Source organism: Mizuhopecten yessoensis, unplaced genomic scaffold, assembly GCF_002113885.1.
Source record: "Mizuhopecten yessoensis strain PY_sf001 unplaced genomic scaffold, ASM211388v2 scaffold4017, whole genome shotgun sequence".
Taxonomy (NCBI): domain Eukaryota; kingdom Metazoa; phylum Mollusca; class Bivalvia; order Pectinida; family Pectinidae; genus Mizuhopecten; species Mizuhopecten yessoensis.
Genome location: NW_018405334.1, coordinates 151,255 through 177,541, shown reverse-complemented (window position 1 = coordinate 177,541; position 26,287 = coordinate 151,255). Strand labels below are relative to the sequence as shown.

At 35.8% G+C, this 26,287-nt stretch overlaps 1 protein-coding gene and 1 non-coding gene across 2 annotated transcripts in view; one reads left to right on the top strand and one right to left on the bottom strand.

Moving 5' to 3' along the window:
• Nucleotides 1-26,287, top strand: part of LOC110448348 (centrosomal protein of 290 kDa-like) — a 62,373-nt gene that overhangs the window by 26,746 nt on the left and 9,340 nt on the right. The window contains exons 31-52 of the mRNA XM_021494532.1: nucleotides 72-204; nucleotides 986-1,188; nucleotides 1,994-2,107; nucleotides 4,288-4,482; nucleotides 5,198-5,278; nucleotides 11,668-11,775; nucleotides 12,620-12,754; nucleotides 13,641-13,871; nucleotides 16,142-16,360; nucleotides 17,235-17,389; nucleotides 17,972-18,185; nucleotides 19,073-19,210; nucleotides 19,692-19,806; nucleotides 20,094-20,203; nucleotides 20,564-20,722; nucleotides 21,091-21,230; nucleotides 21,735-21,894; nucleotides 22,153-22,290; nucleotides 23,078-23,236; nucleotides 23,560-23,676; nucleotides 24,385-24,543; nucleotides 25,234-25,356. Coding sequence (XP_021350207.1) covers nucleotides 72-204; nucleotides 986-1,188; nucleotides 1,994-2,107; nucleotides 4,288-4,482; nucleotides 5,198-5,278; nucleotides 11,668-11,775; nucleotides 12,620-12,754; nucleotides 13,641-13,871; nucleotides 16,142-16,360; nucleotides 17,235-17,389; nucleotides 17,972-18,185; nucleotides 19,073-19,210; nucleotides 19,692-19,806; nucleotides 20,094-20,203; nucleotides 20,564-20,722; nucleotides 21,091-21,230; nucleotides 21,735-21,894; nucleotides 22,153-22,290; nucleotides 23,078-23,236; nucleotides 23,560-23,676; nucleotides 24,385-24,543; nucleotides 25,234-25,356 — 3,306 coding nt within the window. The remainder of the gene's footprint in view (nucleotides 1-71; nucleotides 205-985; nucleotides 1,189-1,993; nucleotides 2,108-4,287; nucleotides 4,483-5,197; nucleotides 5,279-11,667; nucleotides 11,776-12,619; nucleotides 12,755-13,640; nucleotides 13,872-16,141; nucleotides 16,361-17,234; nucleotides 17,390-17,971; nucleotides 18,186-19,072; nucleotides 19,211-19,691; nucleotides 19,807-20,093; nucleotides 20,204-20,563; nucleotides 20,723-21,090; nucleotides 21,231-21,734; nucleotides 21,895-22,152; nucleotides 22,291-23,077; nucleotides 23,237-23,559; nucleotides 23,677-24,384; nucleotides 24,544-25,233; nucleotides 25,357-26,287) is intronic.
• Nucleotides 9,745-9,817, bottom strand: Trnat-cgu. Its single transcript has one exon. It is a non-coding gene; the product is annotated as a tRNA-Thr (tRNA).

Sequence of the window (26,287 nt, the reverse complement as noted above, 5' to 3'; positions counted from 1 at the left end):
ACTGGTCAATTTTTACATCATCTGGTCAAATAAGGTGAATAAGTAATTTCAGAATTTATTTCTGTTTTCAGGAAGTCTGTGAGGTAGCCACATCACAAGTAAAAACGCTAGAAACGCTACAGCTGTCACGAGAGAAAGAAAACACATCTCTACGGCAACAGTTACTAGACTTCCAGATGCAGAGCGATGAAAAAACAATCATAGGTACGAACCTGTCAGTCATGTAATCAGAACTTGTCACAGTTCCTTGAAAAAAAGACCATACAATAAACCTGATGAACAGAGATCTCTCTGCAATAAAGCAGTGATTGTGAACTCCTAATAATGATAAGGTTTCACCAATTGATCCGTTTAGATTAAGAACAGATATTTGGGAACAAGAAAATATATCTGAATGTGTTTTTTGGTATTAGACTGTTCGTTATTTATCCCAGACAAGGGTTGTCACGACTGCTAACACAAAATTCCAGTTTTGGTAGGTCAGAGCAGTTGTACACTGGGGAAAAAAATTCCAATAAAAATCCCAAAGAAGTCATTGCTTACCATATCTACATGCTCGCAACATGTAAAAGGGGCATTAACCCTTTCACCCCTATGTAACTTTGATAAACTCTACCATGCATTGATCTGGATAAGTCCATTACTGTCTACAGTGGTGAAAGGGTTAAGTGTTTGCCTTTTCTGTCCGTTCATATGACATCTTGTTTGGACTTGGCATTTAGCTCCGTTACTCTAGTACTAGAAGCCAAACACTCATCAAAGTGCATAATGTAGTACTGCACCAATATATCAAATGTAGGTCACTGTGACCTTAATTTTCTTCTTCACTGACATTAAACTTTGTCTGAGACACTATTTGCATAGTTTTAAGTTAACATCATTTTCATCATAGTGGAGGCCGAGGCATATGCATGTCTTACAAACGTTTTCTTGTTTTACTGCTGTTTTACTTTTGTTAGTATTTTGACTTGTATTTGACTTTTAGGAAAGCTGCACCGCCACATCGTCCAGTTACAGGTCAGTGAAGGGACATCGGTTCGCAGGCTGGAGGAGTCGAAAAAACGTGTCACGAAACTGGAGGCACAAATCCTTCGCATGGACCAGAAACTCGACGACAAAAACCAGACAATGGTCCACAATAAGGCAGAGGCTCAAAACAAGGCGAAACACCTGAAACGTAATTTACAGGTAAATACAATTTAAGGTGTGGACAGGTAAATCCTGATTGATAGCACGTCAGGTGATTAAATGAACCCTTATATACATAACCAAATTCCTGATGGATCAGACTCATCTTTTACTTTAGAAATCAGCAGAATTCCTCTTTCTTTGTTTTTCACTCAAATTTAATTGAGTTGTTGCACAGAGAAGTTTAAGCTATTAATTTTACATGTTATTTTATCACATAACTGATCCTTTTTACTATGTCACATGGCCATGTCAAAAATATGGTATTACACACACGTGTAATAAAACTTAAAGATGTTGGGTCAAAACTGTGGGAACATATTCCTACGCCACTACAGGTACTATTTGTATTTACTATACCACATGATACATTTACTGTTATTTCAAATGAATTTGAAATGTTTATTTTGTCATCATCTTTTTCATCATATTTAAAACTGATCTTTTTTTTTTTAAATATCTGAAACTACTTTGCACTGTGAGGAACGACAATACTTTGATCGGAGTACTTTGGTTTTCACCTATATAGAGTCAGCTGATAATTGTGTTTGAAGGCCTTTTTTTCAAATTATGAATCTTATCAGATAAGAAAAAACTTACATTAGTGTCAAGTCAATATGACATGGACACTCATGTAAGATCATCTATTCATCATAAAGGGGTCATAATAAAAAAATAACATTTAAAAAATTTGCCACATGCCTCCATGTAAATTACTAAGCAACTATGACCTTAACATCAGCTTTACTGATAATTAAACTGTTTTCAAAGACATGATACGTTTATTTTTTCAATGTCCACACAGGAAATGCGCCTGCAGTACGCTGGAGCCATACCGCTGTCCAAGCAAGAGAAATTCACGATAAATATGAGAAAACTTCATCATGATAAAACTAACCTAGAACTGGAACTAAAACAGGTAAATTGTCAACATATAAGTACATTAATTAAGGTAATATTAAACTTGAGTTTAATCAAAATATAATCATTTATTAAAATTAAAATGTGATTTGTGTTTTCAATTAATTTAAAGTAGTTTTTATTAGCTCACCTGGCCCGAAGGGCCATGTGAGCTTATCCCATGGTGCAGCGTCCGTCGTCCGGCGTCCGGCGTCCGGCGTCCGTCAACTTTTTCCTTTAAAATGCTACTTGTCCTGAATGGCTCAGAGGATTTTGACCAAATTTGGTCAGGAGCATCATTGGCCAAAGGGTTCTCAGTTTTGTATAAACGGAGGGTATAACCCCCCTGGGGGCAGAGGGGCGGGGCCAAATAGGGGGAAAATAGGTAAATCTTTAAAAATCTTCTTCTTCTCAACCAATAGAAGAATTTTGACCAAATTTGTCCTAGAGCATCTTTGGACAAAGGAGACTCAAGTTTGTATAAACGGAGGGTGTGGCCTCTTTGGGGGCAGAGGGGCGGGGCCAAATAGGGGAAGTAGAGGATTTTTTCTCTCCTACTATACAAGTGAAGGGATTTAAACCAAATGCAGTCTGAAGCTTGGTCAGGAGCATCATTGGCCAAAGGGTTCTCAGTTTTGTATAAACGGACGGTATAGCCCCCCCTCGGGGCAGAGGGGCGGGGCTAAATAAGGGGAAAAAAGGTAAATCTTTAAAAATGTTCTTCTTCTCAACCAATTGAAGGATTTTGACCAAATTTGTCCTAGAGCATCTTTGGACAAAGAAGACTCAAGTTTGTATAAACGGAGGGTGTGGCCCCTCTGGGGGCGGAGGGGCGGGGCCCAATAGGGGAAATAGAGGATTTTTTTTCTCCTGCTATACAAGTGAAGGGATTTTAACCAAATGCAGTCTGAAGCATGATTAGGGACAAAAGAATCAATTTTGTATAAACTGAGGTGTGTGGGCCTCCTTCTAAGGGCAGATGGGTGGGGCCCATTAGGGGAAATAGAGGAAAACATCAAATATCCTTCTCCTTTTGTACCGATGAAGGGATTTTGACCAAATTTGGTCTGGAGCATCATTGGCCAAAGGGTTCTCAGTTTTGTATGAACGGAGGGTATGGTCCCCCTGGGGGCAGAGGGACGGGGCCAAATAGGGGAAAATAGGTAAATCTTTAAAAATCTTCTCCTCAACCAATTGAAGGATTTTGACCAAATTTGTCCTAGAGCATCTTTGGACAAAGGAGACTCAAGTTTGTATAAACGGAGGGTGTGGGCCTTCTGGCGGCATAGGAGCGGGGCCCAATAGGGGAAATAGAGGATTTTTTTTCTCCTACTATACAAGTGAAGGGATTTAAACCAAATGCAGTCTGAAGCATGCTTAGGGAGAAAAGAATCAATTTTGTTTAAACTGAGGTGTGTGGATTCCCCTTCTTTGGGGCAGATTAGTGGGGCCCATTAGGGGAAATAGAGGAAAACATTAAAGATCCTTCTCCTTCTGTACCGTTGAAGGGATTTTAACCTAACCAAACTTGTTTTAGAGAATCTAAATCTCTGGGCAAAGGGAATTGAATATTTATAAATGGAAGATGCAACTTTGTTACGTGTACTCCTTTGATAAACCTGAATGGTACTCAGCAGGTTTTAAATTGAAAAATAAAATACCAGGTGAGCTATTAAGGCCCCTGGGCCTCTTGTTTTAATTAGTTTTAGGAATCTAAGGAACATAACTCATACCATTTTGTAATTTTATTGTCTCCCTTTAACCAAAACAAATATTGTAATTAATTTTGAACTTTAGGTGTGTACGGTTTCCATTTTTTTTTTTAAATCAGGGCCACCTTATTATTGAAAATATTGAAAATGCCGGTCTCGTGACCGAAGGGTTGCGGGTCCGAGTCACGCCACGGCACTGTGTTGTATCTTTGAGTAAGATACTTTACTCCACTTGTTCCAGTCTACTCAGCTGTAAATGAGTCCGTGGTTGGGTAGTGCTAGAATTGTTGAATGCTAGCTGTGAGCACCAAAATGGCAGCACCGGTTGTATGCTCCCCAGGGAGTTGAGAAAGATATTGGCTGGTTGCAAAGGCCCTATAACAATGGATAATAATTTGTGAACCGCTTTGAGACGACCTATACTAGGTTGTGATAAAGCGGTATATAAGAACCTCAAATTATTATTATAATTATTTATTATGCTCAGGCACGAGAGAAGAGAGATACAGTGGAGAATAAACTCTCGGCCATGGAGCTTCAGCACAAGAGTCTGCAGGACTTGATCGCCACCCTCAAGGACGGTCGCGGCGCGGCCAAGGTCGTTGAGTGGCACAGCAAGATGGATGCCGTCAGGCTGGAGGAACTCAAACAGAAACGACTGAACGTCAAACTACAACAACAGGTACGCGTAGAGACATTTTGTTCCTGATGTGAAATAAGGACCAATAGTCATACTTTATTACTGAATGTTTCTGAACCCCTGGCAAGTCAGTCAATAAGAACTCTTTTAAGAATCCCGGTACGTAAAACCTTTAACATACTATGAATTTGAAGCCTTTTCTTCAGCATGACTGTAGCTTTGATAAGTCATTTCTGAAAGGAAAACCATACTTCGTGGAACTTTCATAAAATAAAAATAAATATCCTAAAATATAAAAATGAAATTGGGCCAGACTTGCAATTGAACCCTGGACATCTGAATCACCACTAAGGTCACTCTAACCAGCTGAGCTGCTTTGTTAACAGTAATACCCTGGCCAAGTGAAGTTATAGATATGTCTGGGGAGGTTTCTGTTTGTACAAAATACTACAGTGGAACTCTCTAGTGTTTTGTGGCACTGGGACAGGTATCCTTAATTACTCAACAACATAATGTGTGGATCTTTCTCCGTAGTCTGTACTGATATTTCCCTGATTCACCCCTGAAATTTCATAATGAACTATTCCAACCTTTGATTTGGACGAGCTCAAATGTTTCTTAAGGGGTGAATGAGTTATTAGACAGGTTAAAGCACCAGGATTCAATATCTGATGCAGTAAAAGTCCATTTATATACTATTTCTGTGGTTTTACACTTGAACTTGATTAAAAGTGTTTTTTATTGTTTGTTTGATCAGATCCACTACCTAGAAGGAATGGTACGCACCAGTGAGGCCACGACCTCCGACCTGGAAGGGGAAATTGTGAGGCAGACTCAGGTATGTATGCTGACCACAACTTCTTCTTCCAATAATCTGCATACCACCTCTGATGTATTGTTGGAGCTGATTTATCCATACCACACTATGAAAACTAGCTCTTGTCAGTCAAACTATCAAATCTACACTGCTAAGCATGTAGGCTGTCATCAACACAAAATTGTTCTCTTTACGCTAAAACCTGAATTTTGTCCATTGGTAAGCCATATCTGCACTGTCAGATACATACACTGACCTCAAGAACTTAAACCTGAGTTTTGTCATTCAGCCGGTCCATTCAACTTCGTGAGGTTCATATTCTAAACCTTAATACACAGCTTAAGTCCTTATACCAAAACCTGGCTCTTCTCAATCAACCTGTTAAATCTATACTGTCTGACCTGACACAGCTGATGTCCTCAAAGCCAGTCAGTCAGATTTATGATGACCTAAACCCACCGACGACACCATTTGGTCTGACACTGAGCTGAAACAGCTGATATCCTCAAACTACAGTGTCATTAACATACATTCACCTCACACAGCTGATGTCCTCAAAGTCAGTCAGTCAGATTTATGATGACCTAAACCCACCGCCGACACCATTTGGTATATACACTGAACTCAGACAGCTATTATTCTAAAACAACAGCATCATTTACATACATTCTCCTAACACTGTCTTCCCCCTAAAACCTGGCTTTTGTCAGTCAGCCACTTAAATTTACATAACAATATAATGCCACAATTAAAGTTGTGTAACAACAATCAAAGGTGTGTAACCAATTCTCATGCATTTGATTATGACTTTTCTGCAATTTGATTGGATGTTACACAGTGAAAAAATGACAAGTATTCCATGACTTTAGAGTTGACTAACATATAGCAATTTCATCAGAATATAGAATCTTAGGTGAAAATAACCTATGGTAGCAGTGTACAGTAGAAATGGCCCGACTCTGATAAACAAGGCACATGTCGAGGAAATGTAAACACAGCGGATTTACCCTACACAACACATGTATACATGTATATATATTTGTAAACTGCATTACATTTACAATACATTTAAAGTACTGAGAGGTGTATAAAACCTCTTTTTTCTATGTATGTCACTTGTGTGAAAACCATGGTTACCACATCAAAAATTACCAAAAATGCCAAAAATTGCTATTTTTAACCCAAAATTTGACCCCCGCACCTAGTAATTTTTTCCTAAACTCTGTCTGAAATTAAAGATTACCTACCTGGTTGCAGAATTATCTGGGTCCCAGTAAAGTTGTAAAACTTGATTTTTTGCAATTTTGCGTCGTGTGCTGTTGTCAAAATTTTACCTCCTGTAAAGCTAGCTTTTCATGTGTACGCACCCTTTCGGATTATGGCCAAAATGTTATTCTCAAACCAAAGAAATCTTCTTTCTTTTTTACAAATGTGAAGCTCACATAGCCCACTTCATCATGCTTATACCAATTTTAGTACAGTTTTATTTTTATATTTTTTTACATATCATTATACAGGGGTTAGCCATTTAACAAAAATATCACCCATGGTCACAACCCTCTACTGTATACTGCTACCTCTGATCAAAATATATTTTTACCACTTGCACTTTCATGAAATCAATGTATCAGTCATTCGTTATTAATGTATTCCATATACAACACCTGTAACACACCTATTATGGTGCATTTTACAGAATTCCTATTGTTTCAGCACTGTACGCGGGAAAGCTTTCACCCTGTCAACTTTCGCCTTTCTCCTGTAAAATACATATTCATCCATTGTTAATCCTTCACTCTCCATGTACATTGTAGTTACCATTTGCTTTCATGATAAACACTCCCCCAATACAGGGGACAAAAAGCCTAACTAAAAATGTCACAAAAAACTCTTTGTACACAGTCTATAGAAACAAAAAATCAAACAAAACAAACAAAAAATGGGGAAAAAAAGAAAATACCAGGGGTTAGCCCTGGACCTGTTCATCCAAACAACTTATCCACTATCAAAGAATTCTAGGTCCTTTTATTGCAAGAATTTAGGAGTATACCTGCAAAAAAACAAAACATTTTCTCTTACTTTTGTCAAATCTTCACCAACACTTCTTGACTTTTGTCCATTGTTTTCAGTCTGATTTCATGACAATTTCATGCCCATTGTCTTAATTATGACATCGTAATAGGTGTTGTTACCAGACAATTTCATGCCCATTGTCTTAATTATGACATCTTAATAGGTGTTGTTACAAGACAATTTCATGCCTATTGTCTTAATTATGACATCGTAATAGGTGTTGTTACAGAACAATTTCATGCCCATTGTCTTAATTATGACATCTTAATAGGTGTTGTTACAAGACAATTTCCTGCCCATTGTCTTAATTATGACATCGTAATAGGTGTTGTTACAGAACAATTTCATGCCCATTGTCTTAATTATGACATCGTAATAGGTGTTGTTACAGGAGGTAAAATGTAAAAATAGAACATGGGTGTATCCAAGGTAATATGGTAGTCATGTGATACGATGTTGATATTTATCTACATTGTCAGTGTGCGAAAGTGGCAATAGAATTATAGCTGAAGTCTATGTGAACACCCAAACTGTCTGACACAAGTGTTAAATGCTGTTATCATAGATTCCGTAATCCATCTGCATTAAAAGTCTTCATATTGTCTGAAATATTAATCAGTTATAAGATTATAGAAAATAATGTTCTGCAAAAAACATGTATTTGTCTAAATGGAAACGGAAAGAGACTGAGAGGATTGAAAGTCTACAAATTTCAAAACAAATCAAAATTTTATATTTGATTCAGTTTTATGAAAAAATGGTTTGATCTATGTGATTCTAGTCAGATCTATATATGCTAATCTGAAATTTGCATGAGCATATTACCTATAGGACCTCATGAATGACTGTCACAAACTTTGATGTTCTTTGTGATACAGTCCAGTAATAGAATTAGAAGAGAAATCCAAACTTCAATACATTTTATAGAGAAAAGGAAAGAACTGCAGAAAATGCAAGAAAAAAAGAAAATCTATCATTCAATTCTCAACAAATATAACCATTCAGTTACGCACCTCTAATTCAATGAATACATAAATAAAAGGTATATTCAATTTCACAAAATTCCATTCTGGATGTCACATTCAATGTAAACTGAACATAGCCTATGAACAACACATTTTATGAGGTATATATATAACCATATCGATGGAAAAACCAGTCCAGGATGAAGACATAATTTTGAAAGTAAAGAAAACATTTGTGTTCTATTAGAGGTTTGCATCTTACTGATGCATTTACATTTCAGCAAACAAATTTTAAAAAGATGAAAAAAAAGATTTAAAAAAATTCAACATGTCATCAAAATCATCTGCCTTGTAGAAAAGATGAAAAAGTATTGGTTTCATACTTGTAAAACATGATTGATCAAAGAGAAACAAAAATCATGTTTCCCTTCTCCAAGGGCCAGAAGTACTATAGAATTATAAATTAAAAGAAATAAGCATCACACGAAATATAAGTAATCTACATAATTTGAATAATATCTAATTGTTCCTTAGGCAAAATGTGGTGTGTACACAGATACATTGGATGTTTGATTAATTAAACTGCAAAAGAATGTTTCTTTTTCCACAATAAAAAGTTGAACTAAGACTGTTTAAACAACATAGGGCCATACTACATACATTCTTTTTGTTTTTTTTGCATTAATGATTTTGAAAATTGAAGTAAAATTGAATCATTAAATAAGACGTAGAAGTCATTAAGCCACCATCACAATCCAAAATTTGCTTGAAATATACAGGAACTTGAGCAAGTCTATTTAATTAAATTTACTTCCTAAATGTGTGTTAATCTTCATATTATATGTAATCTAATTTGAGCTACAAATCATTTTGTACTGTATAATTATGTTAAAAGTTTCTACATTTTATAATACTTGAAGTTCAATGTCACTATTTTGTAAATACAATTTAGCACATAAAGAGACATAAAATTAAATCCACATGGATCCAATATAATAAGGGCATAACAAATGAAATGCAGTTAAATTTGTATGAAGTATGAAAAATCATTAAAGTAAAGGTTTATATTTTTGTTTACAAAATGTGTATAAACTTTATTTAACACTGTAACATTTTGTGTAAAGGTAGGAAATATTTAAGACTAGTTACATTGCTACATTACATCAAGCTTAGAATGCAAAAAACATATTGTTAATTACATAACCAGATCATTAAAATTACACATTTATAAACTGTGAAGTTGATTGTGTAAATATAAGTAACATTATTATTGACAGAATTGTATAGATACAATGTACATTATATTTAGCAAGGAGAATCCAACAGTCCCAAATTAATTATTATTTATCTTTAATTAAACTAAAACAATGGAATAACTCTGTTAAAATGAAGAAGTTGTCGAATTGAAAATAAATATATCTGGATTAAAAAAAAAACAAAAAAACTTCGTGCCCCCAGTGAGAGTCGAACTCACGACCCCTGGTTTACGAGACCAGTGCTCTAACCACTGAGCTATAGGGGCATTGCATACCAGCGAAGGTTATGAAATAGACTAAATTGGTTGGACGACGCTCCTGACAGTTGGCGGGACGCCGATTCATTTTGTTTAGACTTGTTATAACGTGTTCTTTTAATATTATTGATAATATTTACGGTGTCTTCAGTTCAGTTATGCATAACTGAAATTCAAGATTCCATAAATAGATATAATTTCACATTCAGTTTATCAGACACGAGCCTCAAAGATCACTCAACACCGATCGATGTTTTTGTTGTCATGTAATTTCTTACGGGGGCCGTCTCGAAAGCAAATTTTCGATAGAAACATATTTCAGATAAATACCAAAATTGAACATCCTTTACACAGATTCATGAAGAGATTGAATGCTGATTATCACTTATAAGGCTACATAGTACAATAGGTAGGTGTAGGTATGCTATCTGCTTAATTTTGACCTCTGCACTTTTAATTTTTTAAATTCTGTGTTGACCAGCACAGACGTCTGTAGTAGACTTGCTCAAGTCAGAAAATGAAATAAATATATTGTGGTTTAATGAATCGATGCTTCCAGCATTTCATGTTAGTTTATTAAATAGTTCAAAATATCGTTTTGTACTACTGAAATTGGTGGGGGTTTTTTGCAGCTGTAATAGTGTTGGCAAATATAATTATATCAAATATTATTCATTTTCTCATTATTTGTCATAATAAGGCCCACATCGATATTATAAATCATTTTGGACATCCAGAATGGACTTTTTTTACTGAATTTACCAAAGTCATTTGTAATGTCATTAAAACATTATAATATATCATGAATTTTTTTTTTTAATTTCCATTGATCTCGCAATATTGTCATCTTTTTATGAGAGATATTATGAAATCAGAAAATTCTGATGACATCAGAAAAGTGTGTAGCATTTTGTAGATGACTTCGGAAAAGGTAAAAGAAAAAATATGTCGAAATGCATGAAGTTTGAAATGAAAAATATGGATTGGGAAGTACTAGTGGCTTAACTGTGACTGTTCTTGTAACACAATTGTAACCGTGTGTATCGCTGTATATCATAGAACAGTCAAGGGCAAGAAAAGAGTTTTAAGAAATACCTTTGTCTGACTCTCCCATTAGACAGAGATCATATGCGCACTTTCGGTCAGGGAAATATTCTCTGTCTTACTCAAGGGTAATGATGGGGGTCGATTCCCCTGTCATAAATAACAATTGCATGATGTTAAAGTCGACAATGCAATGACTTCACGTTGACAATAGCAGAGCGCAGAAGATAAGTCTGATTTGCAGGAAATTATGAAATCAAGGTATGCATTTAATGAAATTATCACTTGTATTTCATGTGGGGGAAAAAATAATCATTCCCCACTTCAGGAGTAATACAGAAAATCTAAACCCTCGGGGTACGATTCTGAAAAGTCAAAGCCTCAGGCTAGACATTAAAGAATCTTTTAATTACCCCTTTGGTTGAGATTTTTCTGTCTTAGGTGAGGATTATTAAGTCAATCTTGCACGCCAAAATATGTGTGTTATATCACAATTGGGCAACAGTGATGTGACATCACAAATCGGGAACTTTTTGATGCTTCAATGCAGAATTCGCAACACTCTTTTTGTGGTTTCTGAGCTAATTCTGGTGATTGGAATGAGAAAAATATGTAATCTTTCATGCACAGGAGTGTAGAATAATGAAATTCTATCCTCAGGATTTTCAAATTGGCACAAAAACCTCATGAAACCTTGGGTTTCACTCAATTTGTTGAATATGCTTGGGTGCAATTTTCCTATCCTTAACCCCTGCATGGGTATGAAAGAGTTATAATTCACATGAACAGTAACTTAACCTCATAACTCTTTGCAGGAATATGAAGAGAAACAGCTTCGATGGGAACAGCGTGAAGTAGAACTAGAGAGAACCATAGCCAGGCTAGAAGACCAGGTATCTCAGATAGCAGGGGCAGCTTCTAAGGTAAGCAAACCTATAGTTACTAGTGGAGTAATTAAATCATTCACCCCTGAAGACACATTTGAACTCTTCCAATTCAAAGGTTGGAATAGTTGATTATGAAATTTAAGGGATGGATGAGTTAAATCATGGTTTATATAGACAGTGAAAATTGCTGAAAATGAGATGAGTGCTTGAAAAGTAGTAAAGAAAGTGTGCACCCGGAAATGTGCTGAAATTTGCTCAATGTTCGTTGAAAATGTCTTGCATATAAAAATTCTCTATATATATCCAAAATTAAAAAAATCACAAGAATGAATTCAGTATTTTTTTTATTTATTTTTGTATAGTTTTCCTGTCACATGGACTAAAATATATATAAGCATGTGGTTTTTCATGAAGAACTGTTTCTAAGTTTTGTATTGCAATTTTATCATGAGAAGTTAATTGAATTCAAAATTTGTTATGATTTGTAGTTATGTTGTGCTATATTATGGTATTCATATCTTTAAAAATGAATATTTTTATTTATTTATTTTTTCGTAGAAAATCTATGACCTTGAAAATTGCTTTAAATGTGTTTGAAAATCGCTTGAATTGTTATGAAGCTCAGTAAAATAGCTCTAAGATTTGGTGGGTGTTTACCAAGGTCATCTATTCATCCTTAAATGACCTTAGCTGTTGATAGAACATTAAACTCTATAAAACCGTCATTATTGTTTGGTTAAATGAATGTGTTGCCTGTTGATGTTTACAATCTACATGCTTTAGGTTGCAACAATTACTGATTTATAGTTGATGCGTATTTTGATGTTTAAATTAAACTGCCGAGTATGTAATGAATATCCTCTTTCCTTTGTTTTGACAGTTTGAGGAGGCAGTCGGCACATTGCCAGATGCCAAACTACCTGTCGCAAACCAACTGGAGGAGGCCATATCAACCATTCGGGGAAATGTCAAGATCATTCTGGACACACAGGCTGAAAATAAGGCTCTCAAAAAGGTCAGAGGTCACATCTTGAAAAATAGATTTATATGTATTTCTTCACCGCTGTATCTATAGAAAAAAATTCCTCAGTTACATTAATATTTTGTCTTTTTTAAAATTACGGTCTATGCTACATTATGATTTGTGCCAGAGTTGTCTCCCTTTAACAAGTTTAATTGATAAAATTGAATGATTAAGAATTACATATCAGTGTTCAATGCCTTCATTCATGTTTACCTTTCAAATGTGCCTTTAATATATATTTTCCAAATCAAAAGTTGCATTCTTAAAAGATGTTCGACAAGTTTCCTAAGGAGCTCTATTGGAAAGGAGGTATACCTGTATATTATAATAAGATAGCATACCCCCTTAACAATGACACGGGGGGAAAAAATGTTTTGATGAAAAACAAATGAACTAGTTGTAATATATTCTGTTATAAAAATTAGATACAATGAGAAATTTGGACTTTAAGAATAACAGTTCATTCTACATGCCATCTTTTTGAAATTTCCATGGTGGAGATTCTGCTTGTTCAAAATTAAAACATAACTAAAATGTGTGTATATACCACCTAGAGACAAATTAGAATCTTTAAATGACATATTTTAAGTTGTCCTTTCAGATGAAATAATTAGATTGTAGAATATAGGAATAGTTTCGCAAATTCATTGGTTGAAGATACTAAATGTTAGGGTCCAAACTCGGGAGTCTCCCTCTTAAATAGGTAGTGTTGGCAAGTACGATTACTTCATACTGTTATGATAGGTCTGACTTCAACAGCAAACTTAGCTTGAAAGTTTTTACAAATATTGTATTTTTAATCCAATTCACCTTCAGGAAAATGTTTTGACTTTTAGGAGAGTGAATTATAATCTTATTTTACCTGTGTAATCTTCAGAGAAACTCTGAACTTGAGAAACAGCTACACGAGTCTGACAAGACGATCCTGGCCCGGGACAGACTGGTGGCTGACCTCCGTCTCCGCTTGCCAGCCTCCGCAGACAGGGACGAGATGATTCTCAAAACCACATCAAAGATTACAGAGTCTATGGCAAAGCCTCAGAAAGACAAAGAGTACGAGAGTGAACACTCCATTAGAATTGCACAGGCAACAGTCTCAAGTCTCCAGGTAAATAACAGAATAAAACGTAAACTAGAACATTCCATCAGCATTTCACAGTCCACGATCTCAAGTCTCCAGGTAAATAACAGAATATAAGGCAACAGTCTCAAGTCTCCAGGTAAATAACAGAATATAAGGCAACAGTCTCAAGTCTCCAGGTAAATAACAGAATAAAACGTAAACTAGAACATTCCATCAGCATTTCCCAGTCCACGATCTCAAGTCTCCAGGTAAATAACAGAATATAAGGCAACAGTCTCAAGTCTCCAGGTAAATAACAGAATATAACGTAAACTAACACATTCCGTCAAGGTTCCCCAGTCCACGATCTCTAGTCTCCAGGTAAATAACAGAATATAACGTAAACTAAAATATTCCGTCAGCATTTCACAGTCCACGTATGACGTAAACTAACACATTCCGTCAAGGTTCCCCAGTCCACGATCTCTAGTCTCCAGGTAAAATTTCACAGTCCACGATCTCAAGTCTGCAGGTAAATAACAATATAACGTACACTAACACATTCCGTCAGCATTTGACAGTCAACAATCTCAAGTCTCCAGGTGAAAAACAGAATATAATGTAAACTAACACATTCCGTCAGCGTTTCACAGTCCACGATCTCAAGTCTACAGGTAAATAACAGAATATAACGTTAACTAGACCATTCCATCAGCATTTCACAGTCCACGATCTAAAGTCTCCAGGTAAATAACAGAACATAACGTAAACTAGAACATTCCCTCAGCATTTCACAGTCCACGATCTCAAGTCTGCAGGTAAATAACAGAATATAACGTTAACTAGAACATTCCATCAGCATTTCACGGTCCATGATAGTAAGTCTGCAGGTAAATGGAAGAATATAACGTAAACTAAAACATTCCGTCAGCATTTCACAGTCCATGATCTCGAGTCTCCAGGTAAATAACAGAATATAATGTAAACTAGAACATTTCATCAGCATTTCACAGTCCACGATCTCAAATCTCCAGGTAAATAACAGAATATAACGTAAACTAACTCATTCCGTCAGCATTTCACAGTCAACAATTTCAAGTCTCCAGGTAAAAAACAGAACATAACGTAAACTAGAACATTCCCTCAGCATTTCACAGTCAACGATCTCAAGTCTCCAGGTAAAAAACAGAATATAACGTAAACTAACAGATTCCGTCAGCATTTCACAGTCAACAATTTCAAGTCTCCAGGTAAAAAACAGAACATAACGTAAACTAGAACATTCCCTCAGCATTTCACAGTCCACGATCTCAAATCTCCAGGTAAATAACAGAATATAATGTAAACTAGAACATTCCATCAGCATTTCACATTCCACATTCTAAAGTCTGCAGGTAAATGGCAGAATATAACGTAAACTAAAACATTCCGTCATCATTTCACAGTCAACAATCTCAAGGCTCCAGGTAAAAAACAGAATATAACGTAAACTAACTCATTCCGTCAGCATTTCACAGTCCACGTATGACGTAAACTAACACATTCCGTCATCATTTCACAGTCCACGATCTCAAATCTCCAGGTAAATAACAGAATATAATGTAAACTAGAACATTTCATCAGCATTTCACAGTCCACGATCTCAAGTCTGCAGGTAAATAACAATCTAACGTAAACTAACACATTCCGTGAGCATTTCACAGTCCAGAATCTCAAGTCTCCAGGTAAATAAGTGAATATAACGTTAACTAGAACATTCCATCAGCATTTCACAGTCCACATTCTAAAGTCTGCAGGTAAATGGCAGAATATAACGTAAACTAAAACATTCCGTCAGCATTTCACAGTCCACGATCTCATGTCACCTAAATTTGTTTTAGGGTATGATGTTCATGTAAGGGATACATAACTTTGTTGTAAGTAAGAATTAATAAGTAGCGTATCTTACGTATGTGTGGAATATTGGAATTCTTGATTGAATCTCCTTGGTCAAAATCTATCCAGTTAAAAATGGTGAACACTAGTATTCATAGTTTTCCAGACTCAAGTTTTACAATTACTCCGTAATGTAGAAAGCTTCTTTTTATTCCACATGAAGCATTGCTAAAGTTAAGGAGATTTTATTTTACTTAGATAATGCTTTCTTATGGATAAAAGCTTTCCCTCAATTAATATAACAGGCAGTGGGGGTTAATTAAACATGAATAAGAGGACTTTGAAAAAAAAATAAAAAATGGAAGAAAATATAGAAAATGGTAGGTTAGACATTTCTGAAGTTACGCTTTGTTAAGTTTGTAATGATTAAAATCTTACAGGCAAGACTTCAACAGAAGGAAGAGACGATAGCAAAATACCAGCAACTTCTGAAGCAGGCGCGGGAAGACATGTTGGAGATGAACCGTCGCCACGACAAAGACTTGAAGGACATGCAGCACAAGCTTCACCTTAACACGGACACAGCCTTCAACAAGTTCAAGGACGCAGCTCGCGACCTCATGGCCAAACAGCTAGCCCATCCCATGTCTAGTAAACAGGTATAATATACATAGTGATTTTGCTTCTGTCAGGACTTGGTGAAGAATAGAAATATTTCTATATCTGTAATATCTGGTAAATTGAAACTTCATTTATACAGCTATCCCATTATCCATATGTGAATAAATAAATGGAAAGGGGAGACTTATTCTTTTATAATATTTAGGTGATTGGGTCTGAAAACACTGTTAAAATATGTGGGAAGAGTTCGGGAAATGGGAAAAATAAACCACAGATAATGGGGATCACAAAAGGAACTGCCTTCTTAGCACCCTCACACGTTACTAATTCTTGAATACTGACCCAGGATGTTAACTTAAGTATGTACTCCTTAGAAAATATATGATAAGAATTACCAGGTATCTTAATTTCATAGCTTATTCACAATACCTGTATTTTCACAGAAAATCAATTTCACTTTATAAACACTTGAGAATGTACTGTTACAGAGAATAATTTATTCAAACATAAATACCTGAAATATTAAGGTCAGAACCAATTCAACCCTAAAATACAGCATCAGTCCTTTGACTAAAAATTTCCAAACAATATGAAAATGGGCAATGATTGTGTAAGTATGTGATTTATCATCCTTAACTCATTCACCCCTGAAAACACATTTGAACTCTTCCAATTCAAAGGTTGGAATAGTTCATTATGAAATTTCAGGGGTGAATGACTTAATAGTACTTATGAAAAATTCATCAACTTAATCATACTGAAGGGTTGTTTGACTCAGAAAATTCAATGGACAAGAGATAAATACAAAGATAAATTATACATCGTGATTTGATCCTTTGGCTGAGATCGTTCAGTATAATGTATATAGATGGTATAAGGTTTTATAAATGTTTGATTTAATCTTGACTGCAGCTTGCGCGACTGAATCAGCTAGAGGACCTTTTAGTGGAACAGGATAATGCAATGGCAGCAATGAGCGAGAAGATTCGTCAGAGGGACGAGGAGATCGCCAGTCTGAGGTCGCGTCTACAGGTCGACTCTCGCAGTCACAACGTGGAACGAGAACGGTAGGTCACGTCTACAGGTTGACTCTCGCAGTCACAATGTGGAACAAGATCGGTAGACACCTTCAATTCTTTTCTGTGTAATTGTTCCTGAGCTACATCTACTGTACCAGTAATTAAAAATATTACAAAAAATATCTGTGTTAAGTGGGTAAGTATAGAAAACATAATATGTAACGACCGACTCCAAAACTAGCAACTTTCATCCATCACAGTACTCTTCTGGTTTGTTTCAAAAGGATAACGTCATATATATACATATTAATCTGTCTGCGGTATCATTAAAGTCTGAACTCTAAGAACTTACTTATCTTAAATATCCTTAAAATTTAAATTTTCTCACAAATGTTCTAGAGTTAAAATATTCTGAAAAACATCAACTGTTTCAAGTCGAGAGGTAATTTCGGAACATAAATCCATAACTTTTAAATTATTTTGATTAACAAATATAAAAATAGCATGCTTTCTTGAATCGTGTATAGCTATCTTTTTGTAAAATTTTGTCTGCTGTGTTATTTATTTTACAATCTTGCCTTTGAAACGGCCCTGAAAATTACTCTTTATGTTGATTATATAATACGATAGGATGACGGAGGAGACGAGGACAGGGATACAGGCTAGGGAACGCGAGGTGGAGGAGTGTCACCGCCAGATCGACCACCACAAGAAGGAAGCCGACTTACTTCGGCAGGAGATCGAAGTCCTGAAGGAGCAAAACAACAGGGCACCCACCACTACCATGAAAAATCTTGTGGATCGACTCAAGAACCAGCTAGCCCACAAAGAGAAACAACATCAGGTAGGCCTTATTGTCCGTCTTTGGACCTAAAGACAGATTCCAGAACTGATGCGTCATGCTGGACGGAGTAAAGGCAGAAAACGTCCACTGAATCTGTAATATGATAATGCATATGTGATAGGTAAAAAAAAAAAGATATTCAATTGTTTCCCTATCATTTATCTTAATACTAGAACGTTGCACGAAGGTGGGAATAATAATTTTGCCTAGAGTTATAAAGGACTTGTACATAAATATAAGTGCACAAGGTATTGATCTCTATTATAATAATAATACCAGTAATAAAGAATTAACTCCCATATGACACTAACGTCACCAAACTGTCTGGGTAAAAACATTGTTTTTACATAGCAGTGACTCGATGAATCTTGCAAATATACCTTACATTCCTGCTAAATGAACCTTTTCAGTGAAATAATAATAAATTTACCATGCTATTCACGATAAAAAATATTACACAATATATAGTACAGGAGAGGAGGGAAGGGGGGGGGGGGTATATTTTCATTTGAAGATAATTACCTCTGACTAGATGTCATCAAACGTAGTCTGGAAATGTGTCGCTAGCTATCCATCAAGTATAAGAAGGATCAGTGTCCTGTAGCGTAGTAACCACTAGCATCCAAAATAGTAAGTACGCCATGCTGTCAAAGCACTTATATACTTACCCATAGACTCGCCTTTCATGTCCATAGACTCGCCTTTCACGTCCATAGACTCGCCTTTCACGTCCATTACTCACATGTATGCATTTTACACTCTGACACACGTCCTGGTCAACAACTGGACAGACGAGTTACAGAAATAGATTGACATGGTGTAAAATGGACATGCATGGTCCATTGGGTCCACAACATTGTACTGATATGTTATTTGTTTATTTGTAGGCCCTGAGCAAGGCACTGACTGAGTTAAGGGCAGATATGGTCCAGCAAGCACAGGAGACCGTGACTCAACAAGCGCATGAATCTTCACAGGAAACCAACATCCAGAAACTCATTGATTCTCACACTAAGGAAATGGCAGTGAGTTATCTCCCTTCAACTAGTGACGATATGAAACACTGTTATAAGACTTTCGTTACATTTCAATATTTCACATTTTTCTTGGTCATTTCTTTTCAGGTATTTCATTTATTTCTTTTGTTTTTAATTTCCTATTAGAAAAAGCATACCATACATTTTTAAAGATTGATGTTTGCTAGGTATATCTGATGATACAAATGTAATGAAATCTGGGTTAAACTTTGGTATTTAACCATCTTTTATCCTATCTTTACTGTATAGAACTAACATATAATGGAATCTCTAAGGCATACTCATTTTGATTGAGACATCCACACTGATGATTAACATTGTCAAAATTCATGTTAGGTAGTATTTTGATATTGGGTCAATATGCATAAAATGGCACATTCAAATGAGTCACTCTTGTGCGAAGTTAAAAGCTGAAAACATTTTTCATCCAAGGAAAAGTTTGGATTTTTTTTCTTCTAATAATTCGTAGGACCAAATAGAAGACTTGCAAAATGAAGGGGACAGATTGAAGAAAGAGGTGAAAAAGAGGAAGGATCAAGAAGCTAATTTACAGACGGAATTAGACGATACCCGGGAGGAAATGAGTAAGGATGTGCATTACTAAATGTTTTTGATTTCATCATCTGTCAATGTTACAGAGCTAAAGCATAAATTGTTATTATTTTGTACCCAACAGTTTATTTTAATGATTAACAAAATGATTTTAATTTGAGATGTGTTTGGAATTCAACATTTCCATTCTAAAATATTTAAGAGATTGGTGTTAAAATTCTTTTTTCCAAAGTATTGGAAAATTTACAGAAGTTTAGTACAGAAATATCTAACATCAAAGGCTATGAGTGAACTTAATGTTGAAATCTTCTGATTGCAGCAAGAAAAGATCGTAACTTACATAGAGTCAAGGGAGATAAGCACCGCCTGGAACAGGAAGTTGAAGACCTTGAGAAGAAAGTTGAGCGTATGAGTACAATGAAAACACAGGTTAGTTAAACTTAAAAACAGAATGTCTTCAGGACTTTTCACCAATAAGATATTGTGTGTTTGTTATTAGTGTTTATTAAAAAATTATTAAGTGTTCAACATCGTAAACTTTTTATTTGTGAAAGACAACAGTGTATGACTTTTTTTCATTTTCAAACATTTTATTGACCCAGGGTTTAGTCTAAGTCTTTTATATAGCAGTAATGCAATGATGTTTATAGAAACATTTTTCAATGGAGAATTGAAGGGTTTAGGAAATAGATGAAGAACTGATTTTCATCTCTGTAATTATTCTAAATTAGCTTGTGAATTCCCTAATTTACGAACATGTCTCACTTTTCACTGTTGGTGTATTTATAGAAATCGGGAGACAACGCCAGACAACAGGAGTACGATGAAATGAGACGCAGGGTACGACTCCTTGAGGATGAACTCAAACGTAAACAACAGCAACCGGAGAAACCCTACGAACGTCAAAAAGAGGCTCCTGCTCCGCCGAAGGTCACACCTAGAGAGAAGGTAATATCTTTAAGGTCAAGGTCACTCTTAATAGATTAGGTTAAGGTCACTCAAGTAAATTGGAAATTGTTTCCTAAGAAGTTATCTAACATAAAAGTATTCACATCTTTCTTTTTTCTACTCAGTTTTACTCCAGGAGATATATCACAAAGTGAAATGAACTTTTCCAAAAAGAAATGTTAATTTTCTAATAGATGTATTTTTATTTCAGGAAGGTATAAAGATTGAATTTTTATGATGAAGGAAAAGATTTCTTTCAAAATTCTTGTTGTTTTTGGACGACTTTAATTAGCTTTCTTTTAATTTCATCGAGTTCTTGGGGTTTCTGTCTCTAACTGTACAAAATGTATTTTTTTCTTCTTCCCAAGTCGGATGAAATTATTAAATGGGAAGAGAGTAAGAAATGGCAGAAGACGGTAGAGAAAATGAAAGGTAAAGTTAGAGAGAGAGAAGCGGAGGTGGAGAAGATGCAGAGGATGTCACAGATGCTCCGGGACCAGCTAGACAGGTACATCTACTTACCGTAATCCCCGACAAATTTCTTCTTGAGAAAAAAAAAGAGTCATTGCTTAAGTTTTTCGTCCTTTTTCTGTGTGGTAAAGGAAGCTGTACTGCCAACAATTCGTCAAACAAAATTTCAGTATAACAGAGGGTTTTGTGATAATTATGAGGGAGATGTATATTAAAAGGAATTATTCAGAAAAAATAGAAATGAAGCCTTGTGGCTTATGAAGCAAAAGGTATTTTACTATACTACCAATAATTAAAATTCAAGATTTATCATTCATAATTCACTGATAGGTGAGAAGAATTTATGTATTGGTTTGAAAGAAATATTTTCTAAACTAGATGTAAATATTAAAGGATCTATGTCTGGTTGTGATCCTGTTGCATTGAAAAATGGAAAATGCATGTTGAGGATTCAGATACTTAATAATGGGATATATATATGCCACACAAATTAAGTCTTTTTGTACATTTTTAGAAAATATAAATGGCTGGTATGTTTTAGAGCGATACGTGAGAAGGAGGGCCTGGAGAGGAAAAATTTCAACCTGCAGAGGGCAGCAGCTGCAGCACCCGCGGGACCCACCGGACCATCAGGAGCCCACGGCAAGGCAGATCACCAGATGGAGGCTCTCCGCACCAAGAACTTTCAACTCCAAGAAGAGGTGAGAATTATTTCCGTGAAATCCTGACCAATACAAAAGTGATCCTATTTGAGCGAGAAATTACAAAAAACAAAAAATAATGATATTATTATAAATCAAGATCTCCCTCTGAAGCTGTGGGAATCTATGTACATCGATAAAAACATTTCACATTGCCATCAATTTTAAAATTAAGCACTTCGGCATATGCAATTTTGCATTTCCTTTCTTCTCAACGGTTTTTCCTTTTTGCCAACGTTTTGTCCTTTTTTCTCTCAGGTATCCAGTCTGCGTCAACAACTGGCTTTGGGTAAAGATGCCGCCTTCCAGGAGCTGCAGGTGAAAAACACTTACCTGTCTCAGCAGCTGGAGCAGATGGAGCAGGTGGTCGCACACAAGTCTTCCATCACATCAGCAGTAAGTGTGCAAGAACTTGTTTCATATAAAACCACAAGCAAATGACTATTCATGGTTCAAAAAAGCGAAATTACAGGTCCTTTGTGTCTTTTTGTTTATGGAAACATTATGAACTATTACTAATTCTGAGCCAATGCAAAAAGAAGTTAATACATCCCATTTGTAGGGTGTTTTTGGTGTTGTTGTACATTTCTGTTGGACATATTATGTAAACTATCAGATTTACAACCTCTGGCCTTTAAAAAAACAAATTAACCTCGGCCTCAGTGTCAACAGATATAGAGCCAAGATCGTGGCAGAATTATAGACTTAAAAATAATTACCTGGAGTAATATGTTCTTTGCAATAATGAGCCGATTATATCCATTATGCAATTTGTAGTCGATTATCGGAATCAGAAAAGGCAAATTGATCATTCTTTTTTATTATAATCAATTATCAGCCCATCACCACTTGCATTCTATTTGAATATTGTATACTGGGAATTTTTCTCCTCGTCAAATTTTCGCTATTCGATTGTAAAATCCATTTTCGCCCAATATTAAATTCGCTCTTCACCTTTTATTACTATGTATGTTATTAAGTTGTTATCAAATGTTCGCTGTAAGAATGAATTTATCCTCAATACCCAGGAAAAAAAGGCAAAAATTAAACTGCAGCAAAATTTCCTTGTGTACAGTAATTGTTCACATTTTGATACTTGAATTCACGATCAACAATGAATGCAAATTTACATAAAAGTAAGGTCGAAATACACCCTGAATCAATATCTCCATGTTTTCTCCAGGAGCCCAGTCAGACTGTCTCTCCCTTCGGTGCCAAAGAATACCAGGACTTCTTTGAAAAGAACCAGAATCTACAGCGACAGGTTCTGACTCTGTCGGAGGAAAATATCGAACTCAAGTTTGAATCGGAACAGCTAAGAAAGGATACACCTAGACTTAAGGTAAACCAATTGAGTAGACAAAACACGGAATTCACAAAGTATAATTAGCTCAAATGTTTAAATGGTGTGGTTTATGTGGGACTTGAAGTGTCCTGCAGTACCTAGTCTAACAGCTAAGGAATTTAATACTTACAAGCTGGCTTTTCCAGTGATGCGATATTCTTGTGAATTTAGCCCATCTGCAAACATTTTTACAAAAGTAAAATCTTAGAAACTTCTCTAAACTTCAAATTCACCAACAATACAGGTTAAAATGGAATCACAGCTGAAATTTTCAAGTCTATTTATTTATCAGTCTGACAAAGTGTCCGTCTTCCTTTCAGGAGAGAATTAAAGATCTGCAGAAATATGTTGAAGCCTTGAAGTTAGAGAATTCACAGCTGGGAGGTAACAGCACAACTCGGTCTCTAGATTCCTCAGGCTCCAGTGGCATACGAAGGGTAAGTCACCATAGCAACCACAAGGGGAGGCAACTCTGTGATTGATCACACACAGGCTGATTTTAATTTCTCCATGGTATTTCTAAGTGTCAAGCCAGGGATTGCTTTAGGTTTTGATTCGGCATCCAACACTTTATCTTTTTATGGTTATTGTAGAGTCAGATGACAAATAGACATAAAGATAAAATGCAGGAGAGTAAACTAATTACTGGTCAATAAATTTGAAACTAAAAAGATTATCAATTTATATTTATGTTCTTATCCCCATGAAAGATGTTGAAATTCATTTAAACAGAGGTTTTCGCTCTTATTCTTTTTGTTGAATTTTAACAACATGTCGAGGTAACTCTATTGTGCTTTATAAAACTGGTAGTAAAATAGGTCTAGAAGTTAAAACTTACTATGGCATTCCGAAAAAATGCCTAATTTAAAATGTTAAATTCTATCACGTTATTTCAATGGTGGAGAGAGATGTATACATTATGTAGAAAGCAATAAATCATTTTCCTGGTGCTGTTACATTTAAACAGTTTAAAAATCGCTCAACTGGCCCCAATCTCCTCCCACTTAAAAACAGAGGATTTCATCTGTTAGCATTTAACTGTTAGCATTTTGTAAACTGCATTTGGTTGAATTGAATCCCCAATTGTGAAGAGATAGATGCATTATCATAGTTTAAATGAAGAAACAAGGGCTTTTTAAACGCAGATCGGAGACAGTGGTAAAAGTACTCGTGAACTGGAGAAAACCGTCGCACTTCTCAAAAAGGTGGTGGAGCGTGTCCAGATCGAGAATGAACAACTTAAACGTGGATCGAACGCTGCCACACAGCTCACCAGTCTCCGGCTGGAGAACGAAGGACTCAAGGTAGATATATTTATAACTAATATTACCCAAAATTCTTTGTATTTTTGATCACATTCAGCACCATGTCTCTCACAGTGCTATCTTTGATTGAACTCAACCTATCAGAATTTTCCATTTTATTTCGCTAAAAAAAATATTGGGGTCAAAGGTCATTTCATCGTCTTGACAATGACTTCTGACTCACCAATGTAACTTGATGAAATTTTAGGGATTTATGTAGGATGAGACGGCAGCGAGCTGTGTGCCCCTTTTTGGTCTGTGCATGTAAGGTCAAAGTCTCATTGAGGTCACATATTATTCCAATCTTGGTGACTTTTTCCGGGAGCATGATACATCAGTTTTACTGATTTTCTTGTAATATGCTTGTACATGTATATCTTTTCTTAGTGTTTTTATATTTAAGGCTTAAATCAGGTGAATTTTAAACATATTCATTGTTGGAAAATGTGGTGCATGTTGATGAGATACATAAACATACTACAATACATAGAGTTTGTAGTTTGACAAATATAGGAGACTTGGCAGGTATAGGGGAGGAATTCTGAAAAACGCTCATTCTATAAAAAAAGTTTTGGCCAAACTTAAATGTAAAATTTAAGTATGTGAAGAGACCACCTTTATTTAAACTGAGGTGAATATCCTAAATTTATTATCATGATAAGTCATTTTCAATCAAACTTTCAATTTCAGTCCCAGCTTGACGAATTGCGACAGAAGATGGGCGCCACCCTGAGTGAAAGGTACACCAGTACTCAGAAAGGGACCGCCAAGATGATGTCTGACTATGAGAAAATGAGGAAGGACCTGATTAAGGTAAATACACCATAAAATCCTACCAATTATCAATCTCTTTTATAAACATCATAGGTTACCACACCGCAATATCCAGGGGTTATGCTCACTTTCGCTCTCTACACCCCTGGAATATGTCACAGCAAAATTGAAGGCTCAGTGTGCGCCACCTTATCGATGAGACAAGAAGGCTAGTCTGATCCTTTGATGTACATCAAAAAAATCTCGCGGTAGCGTAACGGTAAAATTTGACAGGCTTTGAAGTCGGGTCACATAGGTCAAATATGTTAAATTTTTTGAACGACTTCTTCTGAATAACCAAAAGGCCTAGGGTGATGATATTTGGCCAGTAACATCCTGAAATGAAGGGCTACCAAGTTTTTTCAAACAAATGACCTTCACCCATTTTCAAGGTCACAGGGGTCAAATATGCTTAAAACCTTTAAACAACTTCTTCTGAATACCACAGAGGGAAAGGATAATGTTATTTGGCCAGTAACATGCTGGTATGAAGGGCTACCAAGTTTATTCAAACGAATGACCTTCATCTATTTTCAAGGTCAAAGGGTTCAAACATGTTAAAAACCTTAAAACAACTTCACAATAACCAAAAGGCCTTGGATAATGATATTTGGCCAGTAACATGCTTGGATGAAGGGCTACCAAGTTTGTTCAAATGAATGACCTTCATCTATTTTCAAGGTCACAGGGGTCAAATATGTTAAATACCTTTCAAGAACTTCTTCTCAGTAACTAAAAGGCTAAGGGTGATAATATTTGGCCAGTATCATGCTTGGATGAAGGGCTACCAAGTTTGTCCAAACAAATTACCTTCGCCCATTTTCAAGGTTGCAGGGGTCAAATATGTTTAAAACCTTTAAACAACTTCTTCTGAACTACCAAGAGGCTGAGGGTTTTAAAATATGGCCTGTAGCATGCTCGGATGAAGTGC